Genomic DNA, 24,082 nt, shown 5'->3' on the forward strand with positions numbered 1-24,082 from the left:
TCCCTCGCATAATCTGGACCTTTCTTTAATTGTAACCCCCACCCCCTAAAAAAAAAGAAAAGAAAGAAACTCAAAACTGACTTTGCAAAAAAACTAAAAAAACCATTTAAGGAAACCCTGCCTTCTTTTCTGTGGAAATCCCAGACTGGCTGCAGAAACTTCCACTGCTGGGAAAATCAACCGAAACTGTTTCTCTCTCTCTCTCTTCTTTTTTTTCCTCTTTAAAAAAAAAACACACCAAAATCTCCTTGCAACACTTCCCTCCCACCCCCACGTGGCTGCTTCCAGACGGCGACCAATCCCGCGGCTCCCCCGGACGTCCTTTGTGGCCGGGGAACCAATAAGGAAAGGAGGGTTCCCGGAGAGGCCACGCCCCTTCCTGGAAGATTATAAAAGGAGCTGTCAGGCGCTTCCCCCGGGTCAGAAACCGATCGGCTCTCGCTGGAAACTCGCTCCGGATCTCCAGAGTCGTGTATTTTCATTCTTCTTCCCCGGATCCTTTTTTTTACCGTGTTGGATTAATTGCAGCCGTTTTCTTCCTTTGGACTTCTGGTGGTTTTTTTTGCCTTCTTTCATTCTTTTTTTGGGGGGTCCTGCAAACACCTTGGCGTCGGGGAGGCGCCGATTGGGAAACATTGCTGCGTTGTGCCGGTTCGTTTTGAAATCTGTCTCCCGGATTTGGGGTGCCGCTGTGGATTACAGTTGCAATATGACTCTGGAAGAGCTGGTGTCTTGCGCCAACACCGAGAAGAAGTAAGTCCCTTCCCGGGGTCCCCCGTTTTCATTTGATTCCCTCGAGAATCGTCTTTTAAGCGAACCCGTTGGGGCTGTGGGAGATTCTCTGGTCTGACGTTGTTTTCTCTCCCTTTGCAAAGGATGAAATCCGTCAGCGAAGCGGTGGAGGACCTCCTGGCGGCAGCCCAGAGGCAGGGCTGCCTGACCGTTGGGGTTTACGAGTCGGCCAAACTCATGAATGTGTAAGTATGGGCTTGTTCTTTCTCAAAAAGGGATTTTGGAAATGACCCAGGTGGGCGGGCGGAGCGAGATCTGCACACATGCCTTTGCATTCCGAGCGCGTCTCCAAGCAAAATACCCACCGGAGGCATTGGAGGGAGGGGGTTTGGTTGCCCGGGATGGTCCCTTTTGCAAAGGGGCACTCTTGTTCCAGCTTCCTGTGGTCCTGACCGGCTTTCTCCCCCCTCTCTCCCTCCCCCCAGCGACCCGGACAGCGTGGTGCTGTGCCTGCTGGCCATCGACGAGGAAGATGAGGACGATATCGCCCTCCAGATCCACTTCACCCTCATCCAGGCCTTCTGCTGCGACAACGACATCAACATCTTGCGCGTCTCCGGCATGGAGCGCCTGGCGGCTGTCCTGGGTGAGGGCCCGCAGGACAACTCCGAGCCACGGGACCTGCATTGCATCCTTGTGACGGTGAGTTGAGTATCTGTCCAGGGAATGCCTGTCTAGCCCCGGGCGCCTCCGTGGCCATGCATATGTGTGGTGTGTCCGGCTGGACTCCCTTGGGTGGGCGTGGAGGATTTGGCCTCGGCATCTCGCCGGGCATGTTCTGGAGACCTTTCCCGGAAAGTGAGGGGGAATGGTCTTTTGGGCCCTGCAGGGGGTGGGGTGACATTTGGGTGTCAAACAGCACTCTGCATCAGATAGGTGAGGAATGTTGTGGGATGCACAAGCTTGCTTGCGACACCTGCTTCAATTGGTCTGATTAACCCAGAGATTATTTGTTCCATATTTTAAGATTGAGTGTTAACGTGTTTTTTGGGGGGTGTCACACAGTCCTGCTATGGGGACTTTTTAAGGGGGACTCCCTTTTTTTGGCATGCCCATGAAATGTCTCTGAATGGAATAGATTATTGTGCAAAACTAGATAGCAACGTCTTTATAGACTGTAGATTTCCCAACACGCTCACTTTCATTTCCCCCAGAGATGGAAAGTGAACGTCACTTTGACAACACTGGTCGCCCCCCGCCCCCATTCTCTGTTTTAGAATATTTTGTATAGCAAATGCAAAAACTCCCTTGTGGCATTGGGAGGGTTGCCCTCCTAAAGCTGCAGCCCCTTGCAAAGCAACTTCTGAGTAAAGCTGTGTCGGATCTGGTGTTTGCAGTCAGGACGGTTTGCTAATCGTGTCCCCTTTCTTTCCTTCCTTCCTCCAGAGCCCGCACACCGGTTCGTGGAAGAGCCAGGGTTTGTCCGAGGTGGCCAGCTATTGCGAAGAGAGTCGTTGCAACAACCAATGGGTGCCCTACGTTGCTCTCCAAGCACGCTGAACACCCCCTGGCCCGTCGCCTGGGGTTTTGTGCTGAATTCTATGTTTTAAAAGGCCAAAAAAAAAGAATATTGAAGGGGATGATGTTCTTTTTTTACAAAAATAATAATAATAATACGTGAGCCACCATCGCCTGCCTCCCTGGTTGGAACGGAGAGTGGGTGAGTCACTGAAGATGACGGAGGAACGGAGGCGGGCAGAGGCGGCGGTTGGGAGCTGCGTCAGCTGACTGCTCGGAAAGGAAGAGGAACAGGAGAACGAGCCATGAAAGGCAGGCGGCCTCCGAGCAGGCATTGGCCGGTGCGCGGGGATTGGCAGGGCCGAAGGCGAATGACTTCTGGGCTGTGTGAATCGGGGCTGGACGTTGTGTTGGAGAGCCGGGGCTGCGTGCCAGAGAAAAGGAGCTTGCGCCAGGACGATTCCTCGTGGGTGAAGGATGTGGTGTTCTCTGTGCCGCGCAGCTCTTTGCAAAGGACTCTTAACTGTGGAAGGAAGAGAGAGGGGGAAATAAGAAACTGTTAGTATCTGCTAGCTTATGCAAAAAAAAAATTATAATGGACTCTATTTTTTAAAAGATCTGGAGAAATGGAAACTGTTATTTATTTTTTAAAAAAATATGCACAATGTCTTTTTTTCTGTTGCACTCAGAACCTGATCATAGAGAATTAAAAGTAAATATATTCTTATACCTTATTTTAAGAAGCTGCAATAATGCTAATAAAAATATGCATTCTGTAAGTTAAAAAAAACTTGTCATGTTTTCTTGGAGCCTTTTTCCTTTGGTTTTGCAAGGTTGGTTGCAGTCCTAGGTCCCCTTCCCCAGGGCATTAGCTCCCATTGAACTTGGTGCTGTTTACTTTTGAGTAAGCATGAAGAGGGCCAAGCAGCCTATTTCTCAGTATACTGCTGGAGGATTGGGAAAGGGGGTTCTTTGTTTCCTTGCTAGGGATGCCAGCCTCCAGGTGGGACCTGGAGTTCCTGCAGAATTACGGCTCATCTCCAGACTACAGAGATCAGTTCGCCTGGATAAAATAGATTCTGTGGAGGGTGGACTCTGTGGCATTGTACCCCACTGAGGTCCCTGTCCTCCCCAAGCTCCAGCCCCAAATCTCCGGGAGTTTCCCAACCTGGATCTGGCAACCCTACACCCCTTTCATCCTCTGCCAGTGGCCAGAGGAGACATGGCAACTCTGTTCCTTGCAGGAGTGAGATCTTGTGGCTGTTCCTGCCCCTTTAAGAAGGATGCACACACCAATTTTTAAAAAAGATTCTGCAGTTCTGGGTTGACAGTATTTTACAAAATATTTCTCGTCTTGGCATTTGCAATAGAGTTAACGTCCAGAACCACAGAAGAAAACAAGCAGGAATGTTTTTTGGGGGGAAGGAGGGGAATTATTTGTTGACTTACAAGCAAGCTTCAGGAATTTGGAGCAGGGACCGAAATAATGTCATCCATAACACTGGGTCACACTTTTTTTAGGGCAGGTTACAACTTCCGGTCTGAAGCAGCTCCTTAAAAATGTTGTGGCTGGGTTTCGGGGCGGGGAAGCGGAGAAGCAAAACACACACCGATCCGGAGCGTGGATGCTAATAAGCTAAAGCTCCTGCCTCTCGTTTAATGAAAGGGCCTATGCAAACCAGGTTTATATTTAGCTCTGTGAGACAGGCAAGTCGGGTTGGTTGCGAGCGTTGTGCTTGGCATGCAGCAGGGAGGCTGAACTCAGAAAGGGTTTTTCAATATCCTGGCCTGACCTTGCTAGAGCAGATGTTTGTCACTGTTCTTCCCAGTACCCAGAAGAGGAAACTGTTTGCAGGGTGGGGGGAGGGCTAGAACTCAAGCTGTGCAGGTGGCCCATCAAGCGCTGGTACACAGCCTTCTCCTAACATGTAGCTCTACACCAAACATGTCTTCTCCTAACAAGTCGCTCTGCACCAAACATGCCTTCTCCTAACATGTAGCTCTGCACCAAATATGCCTTCTCCTAACATGTCCATCTACACCAAACATGCCTGCACCAAATGGGCAGCCCTCAATCAGATGGAACAAGAAATCTTTGGCGCTGAACCCAGAGGGCATTTTAGAAGAAGAAGAGTTGGTTTTTATATGCCAACTTTCTCTACCACTTAAGGCAGAATCAAACTGGCTTACAATCACCTTCCCTTCCCCCCCCCCCACAGCAGACACCCTGTGGGGTAGGTGGGGCTGAGAGAGCCCTAAGAGAACCATGACTGGCCCAATGTCACCCAGCTGGCTTCATGTACAGGCGTGGGGAAACCAACCAGGTTTAAAACAACACACCAGGCCTATTTATTTCCCAACCTGTTGCAACGCATTGTTGGCATTCAGGAATTAAGCTGCTGCAATCCACCCATCGTCTTGGGCTTCCTGCCTGGCTGTTCTTTGGACACACAAAGCTGCCTTATACTGAATCAGACCCTTGGTCCATCAAAGTCAGTATTGTCTACTCAGACCGGCAGCAGCTCTCCAGGGTCTCAGGCAGAGGTCTTTCACATCACCTACTTGCCTAGTCCTTTAACTGGAGATGACAGGGATTGAACCTGGGACCTTCTGCAAGCCAAGCAGATGCTCTGCCACTGAGCCACAGCCCCTCCCCAAAGATGAAATTCCCTCCCCCCCACCACATGAACACATGGAGCTGTTTTATAATGAATCAGACCCTTGGTCCATCAAAGTCAGTATGGTCTACTCAGACTGGCAGCAGCTCTCCAGGGTCTCAAGCAGAGGTCTTTCACATCACCTGCTTGCCTAGTCCCTTTAACTGGAGATGCCAGTGATTGAACCTGGGGCGTTTTGCATGCCAAGCAGATGCCCTACCACTGAGCCACAGACCCTCCTTGCAGCACAAGAAGCGAAGAGGGAAATGCTCTCTGCATATGCTCAAAGGCCTGTTCTTTCCTGAAAAGTGTTGAAGGGTGTGTGGGAATGCAGTTTCTGATTTTTATGAGCTGAGGGTGACGTTGGCTTTGGCTAAGGGGCTGGAGGAGGTGGAGCGGAGGTCCAAAGGTTTGTGCCTGCGCATGGGGAAATGCACAACTGTGCTGTAGTTGGCTGAATTAGCACATGCTTAGCATACGTCAAATGCTCTTTGCTGTCCCACCAGCTGTCCCTGTGCAGTCTGCCTTTTTCCTTTGAAAACATTAGTATGTCACATGTACAGCTGAAAGGATCTGGGCTGATTATGTTGGGAAATTTCTTCTTTGCTGAGATCCTGGAAAGCCGCTGTCAGTCAAAGTCGATAACGCCGGCAAATAGCTTCATATCGCAACAACTAGAATAGGGTACCCAAAAGGTAAGGAATCAACATGAAATCATGGGCTAATATTGATACCAGTGATTTTGTGAATAATATGTAATAAATTTAACATAGAGAGCCCTGCAGGACCTGTGTTTAAGTCCAAGCTTGCATAGAATCACCACGGGAACATCAGAAGCTTGAAGATATGAAGCTATTTGAAATCATGGGCTAATATTGATACAACTGATTTTGTGAAGAATATATAATAAACATGTTCAGCACAGATACATAGAGGCTAGAACAGGGCCACATACAAGTTGTTTATATTAATTTTGTGTTTGTATTAAATTTATTGTATATTATTCACAAAATCACTTGTATCAATATTAGCCCATGATTTCAAATAGCTTCATATCTTCAAGCTTCTGATGTTCCCGTGGTGATTCTCTACAAGCCTGGATTTGAACGCAGGTCCTGCAGGGCTCTCTCTATGTTCGACAAATATGCTCCATAAGTACAGAATGCAATTCTGGGAGCAGTGCACAACCATGGTTTTTTTTTTCCAAAATAAATTTTCAGCTTAAAGTTTCTAGAAGAAGAGTTGGTTTTTATATGCCGACTCTCTCTACCACTTAAGGGAGAATCAAACCGGCTTACAATCACCTTCCCTCCCCCTCCCCACAACACACACCTTGTGAGGTAGGTGGGGCTGAGAGAGCTCTAAGAACTGTGACTAGCCCAAGGTCACCCAGCTGGCTTCATGTGTAGGAGTGGGGGAACCAACCCGGTTCACCAGATTAGCCTCCTCTGCTCATGTGGAGGAGTGGGGAATCAAACCCGGTTCTCCAGATCAGAGCCCACCGCTCCAAACCACCGCTCTTACCCACTACACCACAGTGGCTCTCCTCCAGTCTGCAGTCATGGGTTGAAATTGTGTGGGCAGTGCCCAGGGAGGGCTAAAGAGCAGTGCCGGATTTCGAATGCTCGAGGGTTTGCTGCCGTTGCAGGCCTGTTTCTGCTCTGTCCCCAGCGTGAAACAAATTGTGCAGAGGTTTGCAAAACGGTGTTGGGTTTCCTAATTCCCGCAGGTAGCAAGCGCCAGGTTTTCTGGGCAACTGGCCTGAACGTAGGGCCAATAGGCCCAAAAAAACGGTAACTAATTCTTCGCACATAGGCACAAAACAAACAAAAACAACCAGGGTCACCCCGACACCACAAAGGAAGATCCTTCACCGCTCGTGGCAGGTGCTTTCAGGCGCTCTCCGGAGTGTCATGGGCAAGGGGAACTTGACAACAGAGCATCGATGCTACAATTTGCTTCCTCGGCGGCTGACATTTCATCCCCGCGAATGCGTCATGCTCGGGGTTTTTTTTCTTTTCGTGCTCGGGGCCTGGAAGGAAACCCCTTCCCTCCCCTTCACTGTGCTTCTGAGTGGCCACGGCTGCCACCCCCAACAAACCACAGGCCCGGGCCTTTCAGGGACGCCTGCCCGCCCACGAGGAGAGGGCCACCCCCCACCCCCGTGTGTGCGCAAGGGACTCTCACAGCATCACAAGAGGAGGCGGCTGCGGTGTGAGTGGGGTACACCCTCTGCAGGCCACCCTCTGCAGCACTGTGGGCTACAGGAGCGAAACGAAAAGCAGGCGGGGACGGCCCTAGTCCTTCCATTCCAGATACCAGCGTAGAGAGCCAGCGTGGTGCAGTGGTTAAGAGAGGTGGTTTGGAGTGGTGGACTCTGAACTGGAGAACTGGGTTTGATTCCCCACTCCTCCACATGAGTGGCGGGCGCTAATCTGGTAAACTGGATGTGTTTCCCCACTCCTCCATATGAAGCCAGCTGGGTGACCTTGGGCCAGTCACAGTTCTCTTAGAGCTCTCTCAGCTCCACCTACTTCACAGGGTGTCTGTTGTGGGGAAGGGAAGGGAATTGTAAGCTGGTTTGAGTCTTCCTTAAGTGGTACTGAAAGCGGGCATATAAAAACCAACTCCTCCTCCTCCTCCTATTCTTCTTCTCCTCCTCCTCCTCCTTCTTCCAAAGAAGCCTGGCCTTGGGGTGAACTTTGAGAGGAAGAGAGAGAAGGAAAACAGGCTTGACATTTAAAGAATCAGAAGGCTTTGTCGCCCAAAGGAATCTCCCACCCAGGTCTAAACCCTGACCTTTGTTATCAAGGGCTTTCTGCATGCAAAACAGGGCCTCCACCATCGAGTTCTGGTCCCTATGCCCAAGAGCTGTGGTTTTTTTACTGGAGCTGCTGAGTCAGACCTTCACTCGCCTGGGCCAGTATTGTCTGCTCCAGCTGGCAGCTGCCCATGGCAGAGATACTTGTGTTGGTTTTAGCCGGGGCTTGAACCCTTGTGTGCGCCACACATGTGCTCTGCCCCTGCACTGTAGCCCAAAACGGTAGCTTTTGGCTTATGGAACATATGAACCTGCAGGCTTTTTGGCAGTCCAGCTCGACATTGCCTGCTCTGACTGGCAGCTGCTCTCCAGAGTCTCGGGCAGAGAGAGATTATCCCCACGTCTGGTACCTTCCATCCTTTTGCTGGAGGTTGTTATGCCTTCTAGCATCAGGGCCGATGGATCTGTCAATTGCGGGAGATTGAACCAGGGGCGAAAAGAACTGACATTTCTTTCCTGGTACTGTATTGCCCTGGAGGCCTTGAAGCAGAAGAGGGGCTGTGGCTTAGTGGAAGAGCCTCTGCTTTGCATCAGAAGGTCCCAGGTTCAATCTCTGACATCTCCAGATGAAAGGACTAGGCAGTAGGTGATGAGAAAGACCTCTGCCTGAGGCCTTGGAGAGCTTCTGTCAGTCTCAACAGAACAGACAACACTGACCTCAATGGACCAATGGTCTGATTCAGCAGCTTCATGTGTGTTCCAGATGTGCCTCTTCTGTCATTTTCTCACCAGTATTTTCAGGTGACTGTGCCAGCTTATTTTTCCCCACTTCACTGAACCTGTGCAGGCAAGTAATTCTGAGTGTGTGTTAAGTGCCATCAAGTCGCTTCCGACTCATGGCGACCCTATGAATCAGTGTCCTCCAACGTCCTATCTTTGACAGCCTTGCTCAGACCTTGCAAATTGAGGGCTTCCTTTATTGAGTCAATCCATCTCTTGTTGGGTCTTCCTCTTTTCCTGCTGCCCTCCACTTTTCCTAGCATGACTGTCTTTTCCGGTGACTCTTATCTTCTCATAATGTGACCAAAATACGACAGCTTCAGTTTAGTCATTTTAGCTTCTAGGGTCAATTCAGGCTTGATTTGATCTACAACCCACTGATTTATTTATTTTTGGCAGTCCACGGTATCCATTCCTCCAACACCACATTTCAAAGGAGTCTACTTTTTTCCTATCAGCCTTCTTCATTGTCCAGCTCTCACACCCATACATAGTAACAGGGGAAACGATGGCATGAATTAACCTGATCTTGGTGGCCAGTGACACATCCTTACTCTTCAGAATCTTTTCTAGCTCCTTCATGGCTGCCTGCCCCAGTCTCAATCTCCTTATTCTAGGATCCAAATTTTCATCTTAGTATAAATGAATAGAAGTAGATCGTTCTAGGGCGCACGGCCTGTCTGTGATTACACTCTTTTACATTTACATCAACCCGTTTTCAAAGCGTGCAAACAGCTATGCTCGAAGGGCGCTATTCCCAATGACCAGTTGCCCAGCGCACATGTATTTACGGAGGCTCAGAACTGGAAGACGTCTGCCATTATCTGCTGGTCTGCCCTTTGTTTCTTGCTCCAAGACAAAAATTCTTAGGGACAATCTTGGCCAAGCTAAGATCATTATACAATGAAAGAGAAAGTTCTCTCTCACCTTGCAGCCACATCGGAGCCGGGTGGCTCATATAAATTTGCCTTCTTTGCTCTAGCAGCAAAGAAAATTCGGGCCAGGCTGGCCCAACGCATTCAAATTGATTCAAACTGAACTGCAAATCCCACTTACATGTGCTTGGCATGGTGGGAAGGGAGATTCTCAATGCATAAAAGTGAGCTCTAACCAGACAAGTGTTAAAAGCTATGACTCTAATAGAGCAGCAGCAGTTTTCGGTTGGTTAAATGTTAGAAGGAGAAGGAGAAGAGTTGGTTTTTATATGCCAACTTTCTCTGCCACTTAAGGAAGAATCAAACCGGCTCACGATCATCGTTCCCTTCCCCTCGCTGTGAGGTAGGTGGGGCTGAGAGAGCTCAAAGAGAGCTGTGACTGTGGAATATGATTATAGGATTCTTGTCTTAATCTCCAGACACACCAAACCTCGCAGGTTGACTAGGGAGTAAATTCCTTCTTGAGTTTTATGAGCTTTACTTCAATATGAGCCCGCATGGCAAATCCAGCCTTGAAGGATTCTTTGGAGGCAACAGGAGATGGGGAAGCCCTTCCTGCCACACTGGTAGATGATGACATTAGCAAAGGGGCACAGGGACTCCCCTCCCCCATCCGTAAGAGGAGCCCTGCGGGATCTGTCATCCGATCTGTCATTCCAACAGTGGGTGGCCAGATGCCTGCAGGAAGCTCACAGAGCAGGAATGACAGGCATTCAGAGATATACTGCCTCTGAACATTGAGGCTCCGTTTAGCTGTTAGGGCTCATCGCTGTTGCTACGAATGTGTTGGACTCCCTTTTGAGGCCCTCTGAAGCAGTGGCTCCTTGTGGCAATGAGTTCCTTGTGGCAATGAGTTCCACAAATTAACCATGGATAGGGTTGCCAACTCTAGGTTGGGCAATTCCTGGAAATTTGAGGGTGAAGCTGGGGTTTGGGGAGGGAAGAAACTTCAACACCATAGAGTCCAATAGCCAAAGCAGCCATTTTCTCCAGGGGAACTGATCTCTATTGGTTGGAGATCAGTGGTAACAGCAGGAGATCTCCAGATACTACCTGGAGGTTGGCAACCCTATGCAGGGCACTCCAGTTCTAATATTGTGGGGAAAGGTGTAGAGAAACTCTCCCTTTCACACACACACCCCTGCCCCCCCCCCATGCCAGGCCCTCTGCTTTGGCCAGAACACATTTCCAGCTTCTGTTTTGCATCTGCAGGCTGGTTGGCCTTGGGCAGCCCCGCTCAGGAAGGGGGAAACACGAGGGGTTTTCCCTTCAGGAGAAATTCTTCTTAAAGGAAGAGAGAACAGGGTAATGTTTGAACAAGAAGGTCGTGCCAGTCAGGTATGGAAAGCTAAGTAAACACCGTCAGCTGGCCTAGATAAGCCGCCCGACAGAATTAGCTCGGGATGTGGAGGGAATGGGGGAGGCATATTTCTAGGGCAGAGTTTAGAGTTGTCAACCTCCAGGTATAGGGTTGCCAACCTCCAGGTGGTTAGCAAACGAAGACAGCAACAAAATTGTCAAACAGGTAAATGAAATTATAATAGTGGTATTAATTTATCATATCCACTATATCAAACATAGAAAGCACATATCAACACATATTAATCTTGATACTATGTGCACAACGCTGTGAGATTGATTCCATGTACAAACATAATATCTGCAAAATCAGCGTTACAAGTATAGTCCTTTCAAAGGTGCAAGATGCTTCCTTTTCTTCAAGAGGTTCACTTCATGTTACAACAGAAGTCCGGTAACCATTCCGTTTCAGCTTATCAAAGCCTTCCTCAGGGACCACTAAACAAATAAAACAACTCATACAGTATATATGACAAAAAAGGCATAAATGAAAAGGTACAATCAAATTAGCAAATATTATACTTACACGCTAGCTGTTTCTAACTTGCTTGACCGTTGGCAAAGTTGCTATGATAGTGCAACAAATTTAAGCACTACATTCACATGTGATACTAATAAGCACAAGGTACAAAATTTAAAGACACAGTACAGCATTATGTGTTAGTCTATAGGTAGCATGCTAAATCCAGTGAAGTAGTTAAACCTTTAGGATATAAAGATTCATATATTTAGACTCTTGACGTATTTGCCATCAAACAAATAGGAGTCAGAAAAACCTATGTACTATTCTCCCCCTGTATTAAACCAGAATGGTAGATAATCATAGAGTTGGAAGGGACTACCAGGGTCATCTAGTCCAACCCCCTGCACAATGCAGGAAAGTCACAACTACCTACCTCCCACACACACACACACACACACAGTGACCCCTACTCTATACCCACAAGATGGCCAAGATGCCCTCCCTCTCATCATCTGCCTAAGGTCATAGAATCAGCATTGCTGACAGATGGCCATCTAGCTTCTGCTTAAAAACCTCCAGGGAAGGCGAGCTCACCACCTCCCAAGGAAGCCTGTTCCACTGAGGAACCACTCTTACTGTTAGAAAATTCTTCCTAATGTCTAGATAGATAGAACCTGTGTGTGTATGTAAATCTTAATCTATGTCAAGTGGATTCGTTGTGCTTCTTTTCAGCTGCTGACTGAATAACGCTAGGCACCTGAGCTCTTGCAAAGTGCTCCGGTTTGATCGTGCAGCTCAGCTCTTGCAACGCTCAGCTTCAGCTTGACAAGGCAGCTCTTTACAGCGTTCGCCTTCTTCCGTTCCTTGGCTCTGGTGATTGCTGTGTTTTGCTCCTTCCACCCTGACCTACATACCTGCCCTGCCCCAAGCGCCTGAATTCCAAAGGAAAAGCTTTCTTCTTGACCTGCGAGTTATTCCTGTCCTCCTGACCAACAATCGCTTGCATGGCAGCTGGTTCCCAATTGCCTGAATCCAGATTGCCAAGGAGAAGGGCTGGTGCAATCGCCTAGAAAGAGCTCAGATGAAAGTCCCTTTTGGGCCCCACCCTTGTAATAGTCATCGAGAGCTACTACAGGCACCATCTCCCTGAGGCTCCTCTGAATCTTGCAAGGAAAGATTGTTGTTTTGTTGGTGGAAGCCATTTGTTGGAGACTAGCTAAGATTGTGAGCACAGTGGTACACATGAACACACGAAGCTGACTTCTACTGAATCAGACCCTTGGTCCATCAAAGTCAGTGTCATCTACTCAGCAGCTCTCCAGGGTCTCCGGCAGGGGTCTTTCACATCACCTCCTTGCCTAGTCTCTTTAACTGGAGATGCCAGGGACTGAACCTGGGACCTTCTGCATGCCGAGCAGATGCTCTACCACTGAGCCACAGCCCCTCCCCAAAACATGAAGTTGCCTTATACTGAATCAGACCCCTAGTCCATCAAAGTCAGTATTGTCTACTCCGATCGGCAGCAGCTCTCCAGGGTCTCAGGCAGAGGTCTTTCACATCACCCACTTGCCTGCTCCCTTTAACTGGAAATGCCGGGGATTGAACCTGGGGGCTTCTGCAAGCCGAACAGATGCTCTACCACTGAGCCACAGCCCCTTTTTTGTTGGGGGGGATTCCTATTGTGAAGTGAGAGAAGGAGGGAAGGAAGACAGGATGAAGGGGGGGGGGGAATGCAGGCGGCCATGCTGGTCCATAAGTGGGAGGGAATGAATCCACACTGCAGCATTATACCTTCATTAGAATCAATGAAAGAGTCACGGTGTAACGTGGAAAGCTTTGGGTTCAACAGGAATCTTCTTCAGGCTGGATGAAAGAAGTGGGTGGGATGGGGGTGGGAAGGGATGCAAACAGAAATGGCAGAAACATCCCTTATCTACCAGCTTTAAGTGAATTATGCTGATTTAGTTGGGCCTGAGGACATGCTGGGTTTGAAGAAGATGGGTTGGCACCAAAAACGGGCCCATGTCAAAGCCATGGCTGATTCCCGTTTGAAAACCTAAAAGCCAGCATTTATCTGGATCATCTGTAGCAGCCAAACTGAATTCTCATTTGATTCGCACAGCCTGCAATCTATACTCTTGTCTGCTCAGCTGGAGCAAAAACATTGCCCCAGTATCCATTTCTCGAGGAAGGATTTCCAAGTAGTGTTGTTAAGCAATTGAAATAAATGTTAGCGGGAATAGAGTTGCCAAATCGGACCAGCACAAGCCGGAAGAGCTTCACTCTGAGTGCTATTAGTAGGTTGCCAGGTCCCCCCCGGCCACTGGCAGGGGATGATGAAGAAGAAGAGTTGGCTTTTATATGCCGACTTTCTCTACCTCTTAAGGCAGAATCAAACTGGCGTACAATCACTTTCCCTTTCCCGCCCCACAACGGACACCCTGTGAGGTAGGTGGAGCTGAGAGAGCTCTAAGAGAGCTGTGACTAGCCCAAGGTCACCCAGCTGGCTTCGTGTGTAGGAGTGCGGAAACAAATCCAGTTCACCAGATTAGCCTCAACCGCTCATGTGCAGGAGAGGGGAATCAAACCTGGTTCTCCAGATCCAACTCCACTGCTCTAAACCACCGCTCTTAATCACTACACCACACTGGCTCCCCTACACCCCACTGAATGGGGGGTAGGGTTGCTAGATCCAGTATGGGAAACTCTTGGAGATTTGGGGATGGAGCCTGGGGTGGACAGGGACCTCAGTGGGGTACAACGCCATAGAGTCCACCCTCCAAAGAGTCCATTTTCTCCAGGGGAATTCATCTCTATAGTCTGGAGATCAGCTGTAATTCTGGGGGATTCCCAGATCCCACCTGGAGGCTGGCATCCCTAGATATAAGCAACCATAGCAGAGCAGCAAGAAACACTTCACCAGAGGTCAGCTGCTGGGCAACCCGAAGATCCGAATTTGCAGAACAACAGTCATGGAGATGTTCGGGTCTAGCAAAGGACAACAGTGTGGAACAGCATGGGGGTTAAGGGGCTGGGGTTCAGCAGCACAGCAAGGTCAGCCTTCCACCATCCCCTACCACTGCTACCAAATTTCTGGCTCGCCTCTGCTCCTCCACGGAGCACAGGCATCATCTGAGGCTCCAGGGCCCTGCTGCACATCCCAGCGCATCCTCTGGAGCACATCCTGCTCGGTGGCTCAGCCAGCATCCTTCGCCTTTCCTTGCCCCAGCAACCTCCCTTTGAAGTCGCTCTTCTGGCCTCCCAGGCAGGTTGTGTAGGAGGCAGGAAAGGGCTTAGGGTTGCCAGCTCTGGGTTGGGAAATACCTGGAGATTCTGGGGGTGGGGCCTGAGGAGGGCAGGGTTTGGAGAGGGGAGGGACTTCAATAGGGTATAATTAGGGTTGCCATATCCCTCTTCGCAACTGGCGGGAGATTCTGGGGCGGAGCCTGAGGAGGGGGGTTTGGGGAGGGGAGGGGCTCCAATGCCATAGAATCCAATTGCCAAAGCGGCCATTTTCTCCCAGTGGACTGATCACTATCGGCTGGAGAGCAGTTGTAATAGCAGGAGATCTCCATCTACTACCTGGAGGTTGGCAAGCCTAGGTATAATGCCATAGAGTCCTCCTTCAAAAGTGGCCATTTTCTCCAGGGGAACTGATCTCCGTTGCCTGGAGATCAGTTGCAATTAGGGTTGCCAGGTCTCTCTTCGCCACCAGCGAGAGGTTTTTGGGGCGGAGCATGAGGAGGGCGGGGTTTGGGGAGGGACTTTAATGCCATAGAGTCCGATTGCCAAAGCAGCCATATTCTCCCAGTGGACTGATCACTATCGGCCGGAGAGCAGTTGTAATAGCAGGAGATCTCCATCTACTACCTGGAGGTTGGAAAGCCTAGGTATAATGCCATACAGTCCTCCTTCAAAAGTGGCCATTTTCTCCAGGGGAACTGATCTCCGTCGCCTGGAGATCAGTTGCAATTAAGGTTGCCAGGTCTCTCTTCGCCACCAGCGAGAGGTTTTTGGGGCGGAGCCTGAGGAGGGCGGGGTTTGGGGAGGGACTTCGATGCCATAGAGTCCGATTGCCAAAGCGGCCGTTTTCTCCAGGGGAACTGATCTCTGTCACCTGGAGATCAGTTGCAATAGCAGGAGATCTCCAGCTGCCACCTGTAAGTTGGCGATCCTAGAAGGGCCCTGACATCTGTCGGGGGTGTTGCTGTGGTTCCTTCCACCCCCCATCCACCTACCCTCTGTAGGTGCCTTCACTGCCAGCATCTGGAAAACAACAAACAAGAAGCTGAGTTTTCATTAGACCAACTTCCTGGAAGGCAGAGGGAAAAGGCGAGGCGGCCCGCACGTGGCTGAGCCATGAGCAGGGCAGAGGAGCCCGAGGGTGCTGACTCTCCGCAGCCTCTCAACCACTGGGGCAGCCAGCTTTTCTAAATGGGCATGAGGGATGCCGCTGCAAAACAGGAAGGGGCGGGGATGGGGAGAGCCCCACCCGTCGCACACATGCCCGCCAGGCAGATCCTCATCCAGAAATATGTGATGTCTTTCCCAAGGTCATGTGCTCTGCCCTGCCTCTCACTATCCAGCAAGGGGGAGGGGAACGTGGACAGCATCAAAACAACAACAAACATTAAAACCAGCCAGGCTTCTGATTGGCCACTGGAGATCTGATTGGCTGTGTGAATTCAGGTTGCCAACCTCCAAGTGGTACTACAAAGAACCAACACTGGTGGTCCACTGTCCAATATGCTGGTATTCCAATATGCCAGCTATATAAAGTTCAATAAAGACTTTTTATCTAAATAGTAATTTTTAAATTAAGTGTTTTTATATAACACTGTTGCTTTAACTGCATCAGTACAATAACATTGGATACAAAAGTGAAAGTCCAATTCCTTAATAGGATACACAATTGTATCAATCTTCATTTATACATATATTTGCTCATTGCACCATTGATGCCGCTGGATTCCATAAGAAGAAGATGGGCTTCCGGTATTTATACCCATTTCACCTATTCAGGCTTCATCAATCCAAGAGATGACTCACTATGCCATCCATTTGAATAAGTGAGGTGTATTCCTTGTGTTTGGATAAAGCCCCTTGTCCTGCAGCCACCCAAGGTCACCCAGCTGGCTTCATGTGGAGGAGCGGGGAAACAAATCCAGTTTGCCAGATTAGCCACTCATGTGGAGGAGTGGTGAATCGAACCCGGTTCTCCAGATCAGAGTCCACCGCTCCAAACCACCGCTCTTAACCACTACGCCACGCTGGCTCTCCAGCATTCTGCGTAACATGTTCTGTGCAACATGAAAGTCTGCACCAGCCAACGGAGGCGGGACTTGGGACTGTCCATTTGGGGTTCTCAGAAGCACAAACCTGCCTATAGCAAGGCCCCGTTCAGGGCAGGGTTCCTGCAGGCGCCAAGCGAGGGGATCCGAGGACACAGCGAGGGCTGTTGTGTTCTCAGCCTCGGGCCTCTTTGTCAATTTCTCTTTCTGCCTTTGGCAGCCCTCTCGGCCCGGGAAGGTTCTGCGTGTTCCTGCCCTAGAACAGCCTCTGCCTCCTGCGAGCGACAATTCCTGGCTTGTTCTCTCACCTGACAGTTTGCAAAAGGGCTCGTGGGGTCCACGCTGACGGGATGGGGCAGGGTGCGCGGCGGAGCACACGAGAGGCGCATTGCTGGACTGTGCAAACCATGAATCAATTAACTGGCTCTAGGGGGGGAAACAAACATTGTGATCTTTCTCCTTCCACCACGAGAAGCGGCACATGAGAAGAGCAGGCCATACCCAGCCAAAGCCAGGAAAACTGGCAACGCAGATTTTTGCTTCCAAAGCAAGACAGAAGGGAAACAAGCAAGAGTACAAATGGCTTGGAAGCCATTTCCAGGTTCTTTTAATTTGTTCCCATCTGGCTTTCAGTCTGAAGAGACAAATGCCACCCAGGTGCAGCTAAATCAGAGCATCTCCCTGAGTTTTTAGTTATTTGGTCCTTGAAATTGGGTGAGGGGCGTTTTGTTTTGCTCCAGATAAGTTAGCCCAATGATAAACTGGAGCCTCGTGTCTTTAGAAGAGGTCAGGAGATCTCAAGATGGATTTTTGTTGCTTCCTTCAACATGGTTCTTCCACCAACATGGTTCTTCCTTCAACATGGTTCTTCGACCAGTAGGGTTGCCAACCTGCAGGTGGCGGCTGGAGGTCTCCTGCTATTACAACTGATCTCCTGCTGATAGAGATCAGTTCACCTGTATAAAATGGCTGCTTTGGCAATTGGACTCTACGGCATTGAAGTCTCTCCCCTCCCCAAACTCTGCCCTCCTCAGGCTCCACCCCCCCCCAAAAAAAACCTGGTGGCAAAGAGGGACCTGACAACCCTATCCACCAGTGCAGTGTAGTGGTTAAGAGCAGTGGTTTGGGTTGGTGGACTCTAATCTGGAGAATCGGGTTTGATTCCCCTCTCCTCCACATGAGCGGCAGACTCTAATCTGGTAAACCGGGTTGGTTCCCCCACTCCTACACTCGAAGCCAGCTGGGTGACCTTGGGCCAGTCACAGCTCTGTTAGAACTCTCTCAACCCCACCTACCTCACAGGGTGTCTGTTGTGGGGAGGGGACGGGAAGGTGATTCTAAGCTGGTTTGATTCTGCCTTAAGTGGTAGAGAAAGTCGGCATATAAAAACCAATTCTTCTTCCTTGGTGTATTAATTTTTTTCTTTATTTGTTTACAATATTTATACCCACGTTTCTTCCCCCTGAGGACCCCAAACAGTTTCCTACATCATTCGTAGCTCCTCCATTTTATCCTCACTGCAACAAACCTGTGACAGGTTAGGTTGACAGAGCAACTTGCCAAAGAGTTTTTGTGGCCAAGTGGTGATTCGAACCTGGGTCTCCCAGATCCGAGCCCAACATTCTAACCATTATGAATAGCAGGTTTGAATCCCTGCTCTACCACAGAAGCTCGTCAGGTGATCTTGGGCCTGTCACAATCTCTCAGCCTTTCCTACCTCACAGGGTTGTTGTTATGAAGCTGGGAACATCTGAGGGGGTGGATGGCTGAGCAGTCTGAGCACGGGTGTAACTTACACAAAAGAAACCCGCCTACAAGAGAGACTCATTTTAAATCTTTTTGCACACGCTGAAGAACAGTTGTTCACACCAATGTAAAGGTGAAGGGAGAGGTCCCCTGTGCAAGCACCAGGTCATTCCTGCTTAATTGGGTAGATTAACTGAATAAAGCTATTTAGCAGGCTAAAAAGGCTTCTCTGATGAACGAGCAGTAGATGTTGGTAAGGTTTCCAATCCAAACCCAAACACTTACAAAACGTTTCACTGGCAAGCACTGTCTTAAAAGAAACCTGGGACATTCTCCTTGGCGCAGGTGGGATGGCCTCTTCTAGGAAGGGAATCTATACATGCAAATAGTGTAATATGTTCTAACGTGCTTCACAATAGACATTGCAAAATATATATACAAATACAACATCCTGCTGGTACAATATATAATTTCCCTTTAGTACATTGGTGTGATAACTGAGCCCCGTGGCGCAGAGTGGTAAGCTGCAGTACTGCAGTCCAAGCTCTGCTCACGACCTGAGTTCGATCCCAACGGAAGTGGGTTCCAGGTAGCTGGCTCAAGGTTGTCTGAGCCTTCCATCCTTCTGAGGTCGGTAAAATAAGGACCCAGCTTGCTGGGGGTAAAGGGAAGATGACTGGGGAAGGCACTGGCAAACCACCACGTAAACAAAAGTCTGTCTAGCAAACGTCGGGATGTGACGTCACCCCATGGGTCAGGAATGACCTGGTGCTTGCATAGAGGACCTTTACCTTTTTACCCAATTAAGCAACTGAAAACATAGGGTTGCCAGGTCCCTCTTCACCACCGGCGGGAGATTTTTGAGGCAGAGCCAGAGGAGGGTGGGGTTTGGGGAGGGGCAAATGCATTGGGCTCCAATGCTATAGAGCCCAATGGCCAAAGTGGCCATTTTCTCCAGGGGAACTGATCTCTATCGGCTGGAGATCAGTTGTAATAGCAGGAGATCTCCTGCTAGTACCTGGAGGTTGGCATTAGCAACAAGTAGACACTTCTGTGTACTCAGTGATTCTTCCAAATTCGCACAGAAACGATAAGTTCAAGCAATCTCAATATATTCCAATAGTGATCCAAACAAAATCCAACTACTGGTTTCCTAAAACAGTTCCTCAGCGTTAGGATCCTACCAGGGAATCTCAGAAGTTGAACTGAAGACACTAGCCTAATTGGGCAGAAGGATCAGTTCTCTACCCATGGGGAGATGTAAAATGGAATTTATAGGACTTTAATGAGAATATATATCAACTGGAGAGACTAAGGTTGAGGAACTGATGAAGAACGATACGGCCGTCTTCTTCTCCTGTCTGACATCTGATGAGAGAATATAAATATAAAGAAAGAAATATTATACAGATACCAAATATAGAAGTTTATACTTACCTGTATTTATATATATATTTGGTGAAATCATACCTTGTAACTTGAATGTTATGAAACTGTATTAGAAAACCAGTAGTTGGATTTTGTTTGGATCACTACTAGAATATATTGAGATTGCTTGAACTTATTGTTTTCGTGTGAATTTGGAAGAAGTACCTGGAGGTTGGAGACCCTATGAAAACAGCAGGGTTGGTAGAAATATACCTCCGTTTCCTTTGCAAGATGGTTACTCTAGTTAAGGCCTGCCCCAAGGTGGCTCCCTCCCCAACTATTTGCAGGCAGTGGGAGAGTAGGGATGGTGGCGGCGTATGCCCTGTGCCATGTGTTTGCATCCCTGGTCTCTGAGCTTAGAGGCACTGACTAGATTTCATGCTAGTTTGTCCAGCTGTTTGTGCTGCATGGCCCACTGAAGTCTATGAGTTGCTGAGAGAGTGAAAGCCTTGTGTGTTATCGCCACCAAATTTAGTAAGCAGGAGTAGAAATCTGGTATATATGAGGGGGGTGGGGGAACCAGAGCACAAAAGAGGATTGAAGGAAGGAAAAAAGTGGGTAGTGTCATGGGCTGGCAGAGAAAGAAGGGGGAGCCTGCCATGGGATGAAGAAAAGTGAGGGGGTAGCAGAGATCTGGATGGCCCAGGATAGTGCAATCTTGACAGATCTCAGAAGCTAAGCAGGGTCAACCCTGGTCAGTATTTGGATAGGAGACCACCAAGGAAGTCCAGAGTTGCTGTGCAGAGGAAGGCGCTGGCAAACCACCTCTGAACGTCTCTTGCCTCGAAAACCCAACAGGGTGGCCATAAGTCAGTTGCAACTTGACGGCAAAAAAACAGAGTCCAGGTTAAGAAGAAAGCAGCAGGTTTCAGTCGTACCAAATGCACACCTGTCTCAGAGAAAATCGAGGTTATACGTCCCTCTCTTTGGTTTCCAGATGTGTACTTAGAGCAGGATTCTGTCGGCTTGGGTGGGAGAGAGATGACCAGGCAGAGGGACTTCTGTGTTGTATCTTCAGTTCTTCGAATGAAAGGATGTTCTAGGGCTGGCCAGGTATGTGTTTACATACCTGCCAGGTAAGCCAAGGACACAGAGTCAGCTGGTCCATCAGGAAGGTTAAGCTGGGACAGGAAACAGAACAAATCCAGGTGTCTCTGCAAAGGTGTGCCCGTCTCTTTTGAGGTCCCTATATTGAAGTCAGAACAAATTGTTTCACATCTAGGACAGGCCAAACTGAGGATCTATAACATTTTGTGGTTCTGTAAATCTTATTATTATTATTAGTGTTATTATAGAGCCCCATGGCGCAGAGTGGTAAGCTGCAGTACTGCAGTCAAAAGCTCTGCTCACAACCTGAGTTTGATCCAGATGGAAGTCGGTTTCAGGTATCCGGCTCAAGGCTGACTCAGCCTTCCATCCTTCCGAGGTCGGTAAAATGAGGACCCAGCGTGCTGGGGGTAAAGTGTAGACGACTGGGGAAGGCACTGGCAAACCACCCCGTAAGTCTGCCTAGTAAACGTCGGGATTGATGTCACCCCATGGGTCAGTAATGACCCAGTGCTTGCACAGGGGACCTTTACCTTTATTTTTATTATTATAATTATTTAAAAGTGGCATATAAAAATAAAATAAAAATATATGTGTAGAAAGTGCTGTCAAGTCGCAGCCCTCTTATGGTGACCCAGTAGGGTTCCCAAGGCAACAAGCAAACAGAGGTGGTTTGCTATTGCCTGCCTTTATGTAGCAGCCCTGGACTTCCCTGGTGGTCTCCCATCCAAATTCTGACCAGGGCTGACCCTGCTTAGCTTCTGCAATCCAAGGAGATCAGGCAAGCCAGGGTCTTCCAGGTCAAGGCAGTATACAGGTAATACTGATGGGCAGATGCAAACAGGATGCTCACATGAAACAATTAGGATAACTGTGTGTGCAGGGATAACTATTAGTGGTAGAAAGTGGCATCAAGTCGCTGTCAACATCTGGCAACTTCTCACGGGATTTTCAAGGCAAGAGGCGAGTAGAGATGGTTTGCCATTGCCTGCCTCCGCATAGCAACCCTGTTGCCACAATTCCCCACCTGGAGAACGGCAACTTTAGGGGCGCACCCACCAGCTCCTGCTTTGCCTTCCTGTCCTCTCCGCAAGAGACGAACAACAGCTGGCTTTCGGAGATGGGATTCCAGGAGCAAATCCCCCTCTCTCGAGATAGCCCAGGGTATAAATAGCTTGGAAGCACTCAAGGAGAATTTTACAAGCTTCTCCGCTCTTCCTTATCTGCTTCCTGCTCCAAAAAAGATGGTCTTTTTCATGACTGCGTCGGGACAGACCCAAAGCCAAACAAACCAGGGGGGCTAACAGGCGGGAACAGCTAAAAAAAAAGGTAGTCTGGAGTCTGGGAGGCCCTCGCCACTGTCTGAGGAGCAGCCCAGGCGGCCAAGAGATAAACCCAAAAAGGGAGTGGAGGTAGGCCTTTCTTGCGTCTTGATGTGATCCCAGAGGCCTTATCGAGGCTCCTCAGAAGTGGCTTTTGAGGACGGCACAGGAGGCTCTCCTACAGGAGGCTCTCCAAACCTGAATTCTATAGAAACATTTTGGATGTAAAAATAGTTTATTGATAATGGATTATATTTATTGGTCGCTGGAATGTCCCGGTTTATCTTCTGAGGAAGACAAGGAGTTAAAACAGGAACATCTGTCCCAGAAACCTGTTAAGAATCATATAATCATAGAGTTGGAAGGGACCACCTTGGAAGGGTCATCAAGTCCAACCCCTTGCACAAAGCAGGAAATTTACAACTACCTCCCCCCACACCCCTAGTGACCAGAAGATGGCCAAGATGCCCTCCCTCTCATCATCTGCCTAAGGTCACAGAATCAGCATTGCTGACAGATGGCCATCTAACCTCTTCTTAAAAACCTCCAGGGAAGGAGAGCTCACCACCTCCCGGGGAAGCTTGTTCCACTGAGGGACCGCTCTAACTGTTACAAAATTCTTCCAAATGTCTAGACGGAAACCCTTTTGATTTAATTTCAACCCGTTGGTTCTGGTCCGAAGTTCTTGGGCAACAGAAAACCACTTGGCACCATCCTCTATATGATAGCCCCTCAAGTACTTGAACATGGTTATCATATCCCCTCTCAGTCTTCTCCTCTTCAGGCTAAACATACCCAGCTCCTTCAACCTTTCCTCATAGGACTTGGTCTCCAGACCCCTCACCATCTTTGTTGCCCTTCTCTGGACTTGTTCCAGCTTGTCTACATCTTTCTTAAATTGTGGTGCCCAAAACTGAACACAGTACTCTAGTTGAGGTCTAACCAGAGCAGAGTAAAGCGATACCATCACTTTGCGTGATCTGGACACTATACTTCTGTTGATGCAGCCCAAGACTGCATTTGCCTTTTTAGCTACTGCATCACACTGCTGACTCATGTTCAGTGTTTGGTCTACTAAGACCCCACACACACTACTGCTCAGACAAGTCTCCCCCACCCTATAATTATGCATTTGATTTTTCCTACCTAAATGCAGAACTTTACATTTTCTTTGTTGAAGTGCATTTTATTAGTTCTAGCCCATTTCTCCAACCTGTCAAGATCATCCTGCATCTTGGCTCTGTCTTCTACCGTATTTGCTACCCCTCCCAATTTAGTATCATCTGCAAATTTAATAAGCATCCCCTCTATTCCTTCATCCAAATCATTTATAAAGATGTTGAACAACACAGGGCCCAGCACAGATCCCTGAGGAACTCCACTAGTCACTTCTGTCCAAGTGGATGAGGAACTATTAACTAGCACTCTTTGGGTTCGATCTGTCAACCAGTTGCAGATCCATCTAACAATAATAGGATCTAAACCACATTTTCCCAATTTGTCAACTAGAATACTGTGTGAAACCTTATCAAAAGCCTTACTGAAATCTAGATAAACTATGTCTACAGCATTCCCCTGATCCAGCAAGGTATTAACTTTCTCAAACAAGGAGATAAGATTAGTCTGACATTACTTATTCTTGAGAAACCCGTGCTGGCTCTTAGTGATCAGATCCATCCTTTCTAAATGCTCAAGGACTGGCTGTTTGATGATTTGTTCGAACACTTTTCCTGGTATAGAAGTCAAGCTGATGGGTCGGTAGTTACCCGGATCCTCCTTTTTTCCCTTCTTGAAGATGGGGACAACATTTGCCCGCCTCCAATCTTCTGGCACCTCACCTGTATGCCAAGACTTTTCAAAAATAATGGACAGAGGTTCAGAAATTACATCTGCAAGTTCTTTGAGTACCATTGGGTGCAATTCATCTGGCCCTGAGGATTTTGTTTCATTTAAAGAAACCAGGTGTTTGTGCACTACCCCAATGCCAATTGAGCTCCAGGAGACAGAGATCAGTTCACCTGGAGAAAATGGCCGCTTTGGACC

The 24,082-nt window shown here is 48.6% G+C and overlaps 1 protein-coding gene across 1 annotated transcript; it reads left to right on the top strand.

Annotated features, from left to right (window-relative positions):
* The first annotated feature begins 620 nt into the window (after positions 1-620).
* GADD45B (growth arrest and DNA damage inducible beta) lies at positions 621-2,385 on the top strand. The gene is made up of 4 exons (XM_056844657.1): positions 621-753; positions 876-977; positions 1,218-1,434; positions 2,179-2,385. Exons 1-4 carry the CDS (start codon positions 710-712, stop codon positions 2,290-2,292), a joined length of 477 nt encoding a protein of 158 aa, XP_056700635.1. The 5' UTR covers positions 621-709; the 3' UTR covers positions 2,293-2,385.
* Positions 2,386-24,082: the final 21,697 nt, after the last annotated feature.

The sequence above is a fragment of the Euleptes europaea genome, chromosome 2 (genome assembly GCF_029931775.1).
Source record: "Euleptes europaea isolate rEulEur1 chromosome 2, rEulEur1.hap1, whole genome shotgun sequence".
Taxonomy (NCBI): domain Eukaryota; kingdom Metazoa; phylum Chordata; class Lepidosauria; order Squamata; family Sphaerodactylidae; genus Euleptes; species Euleptes europaea.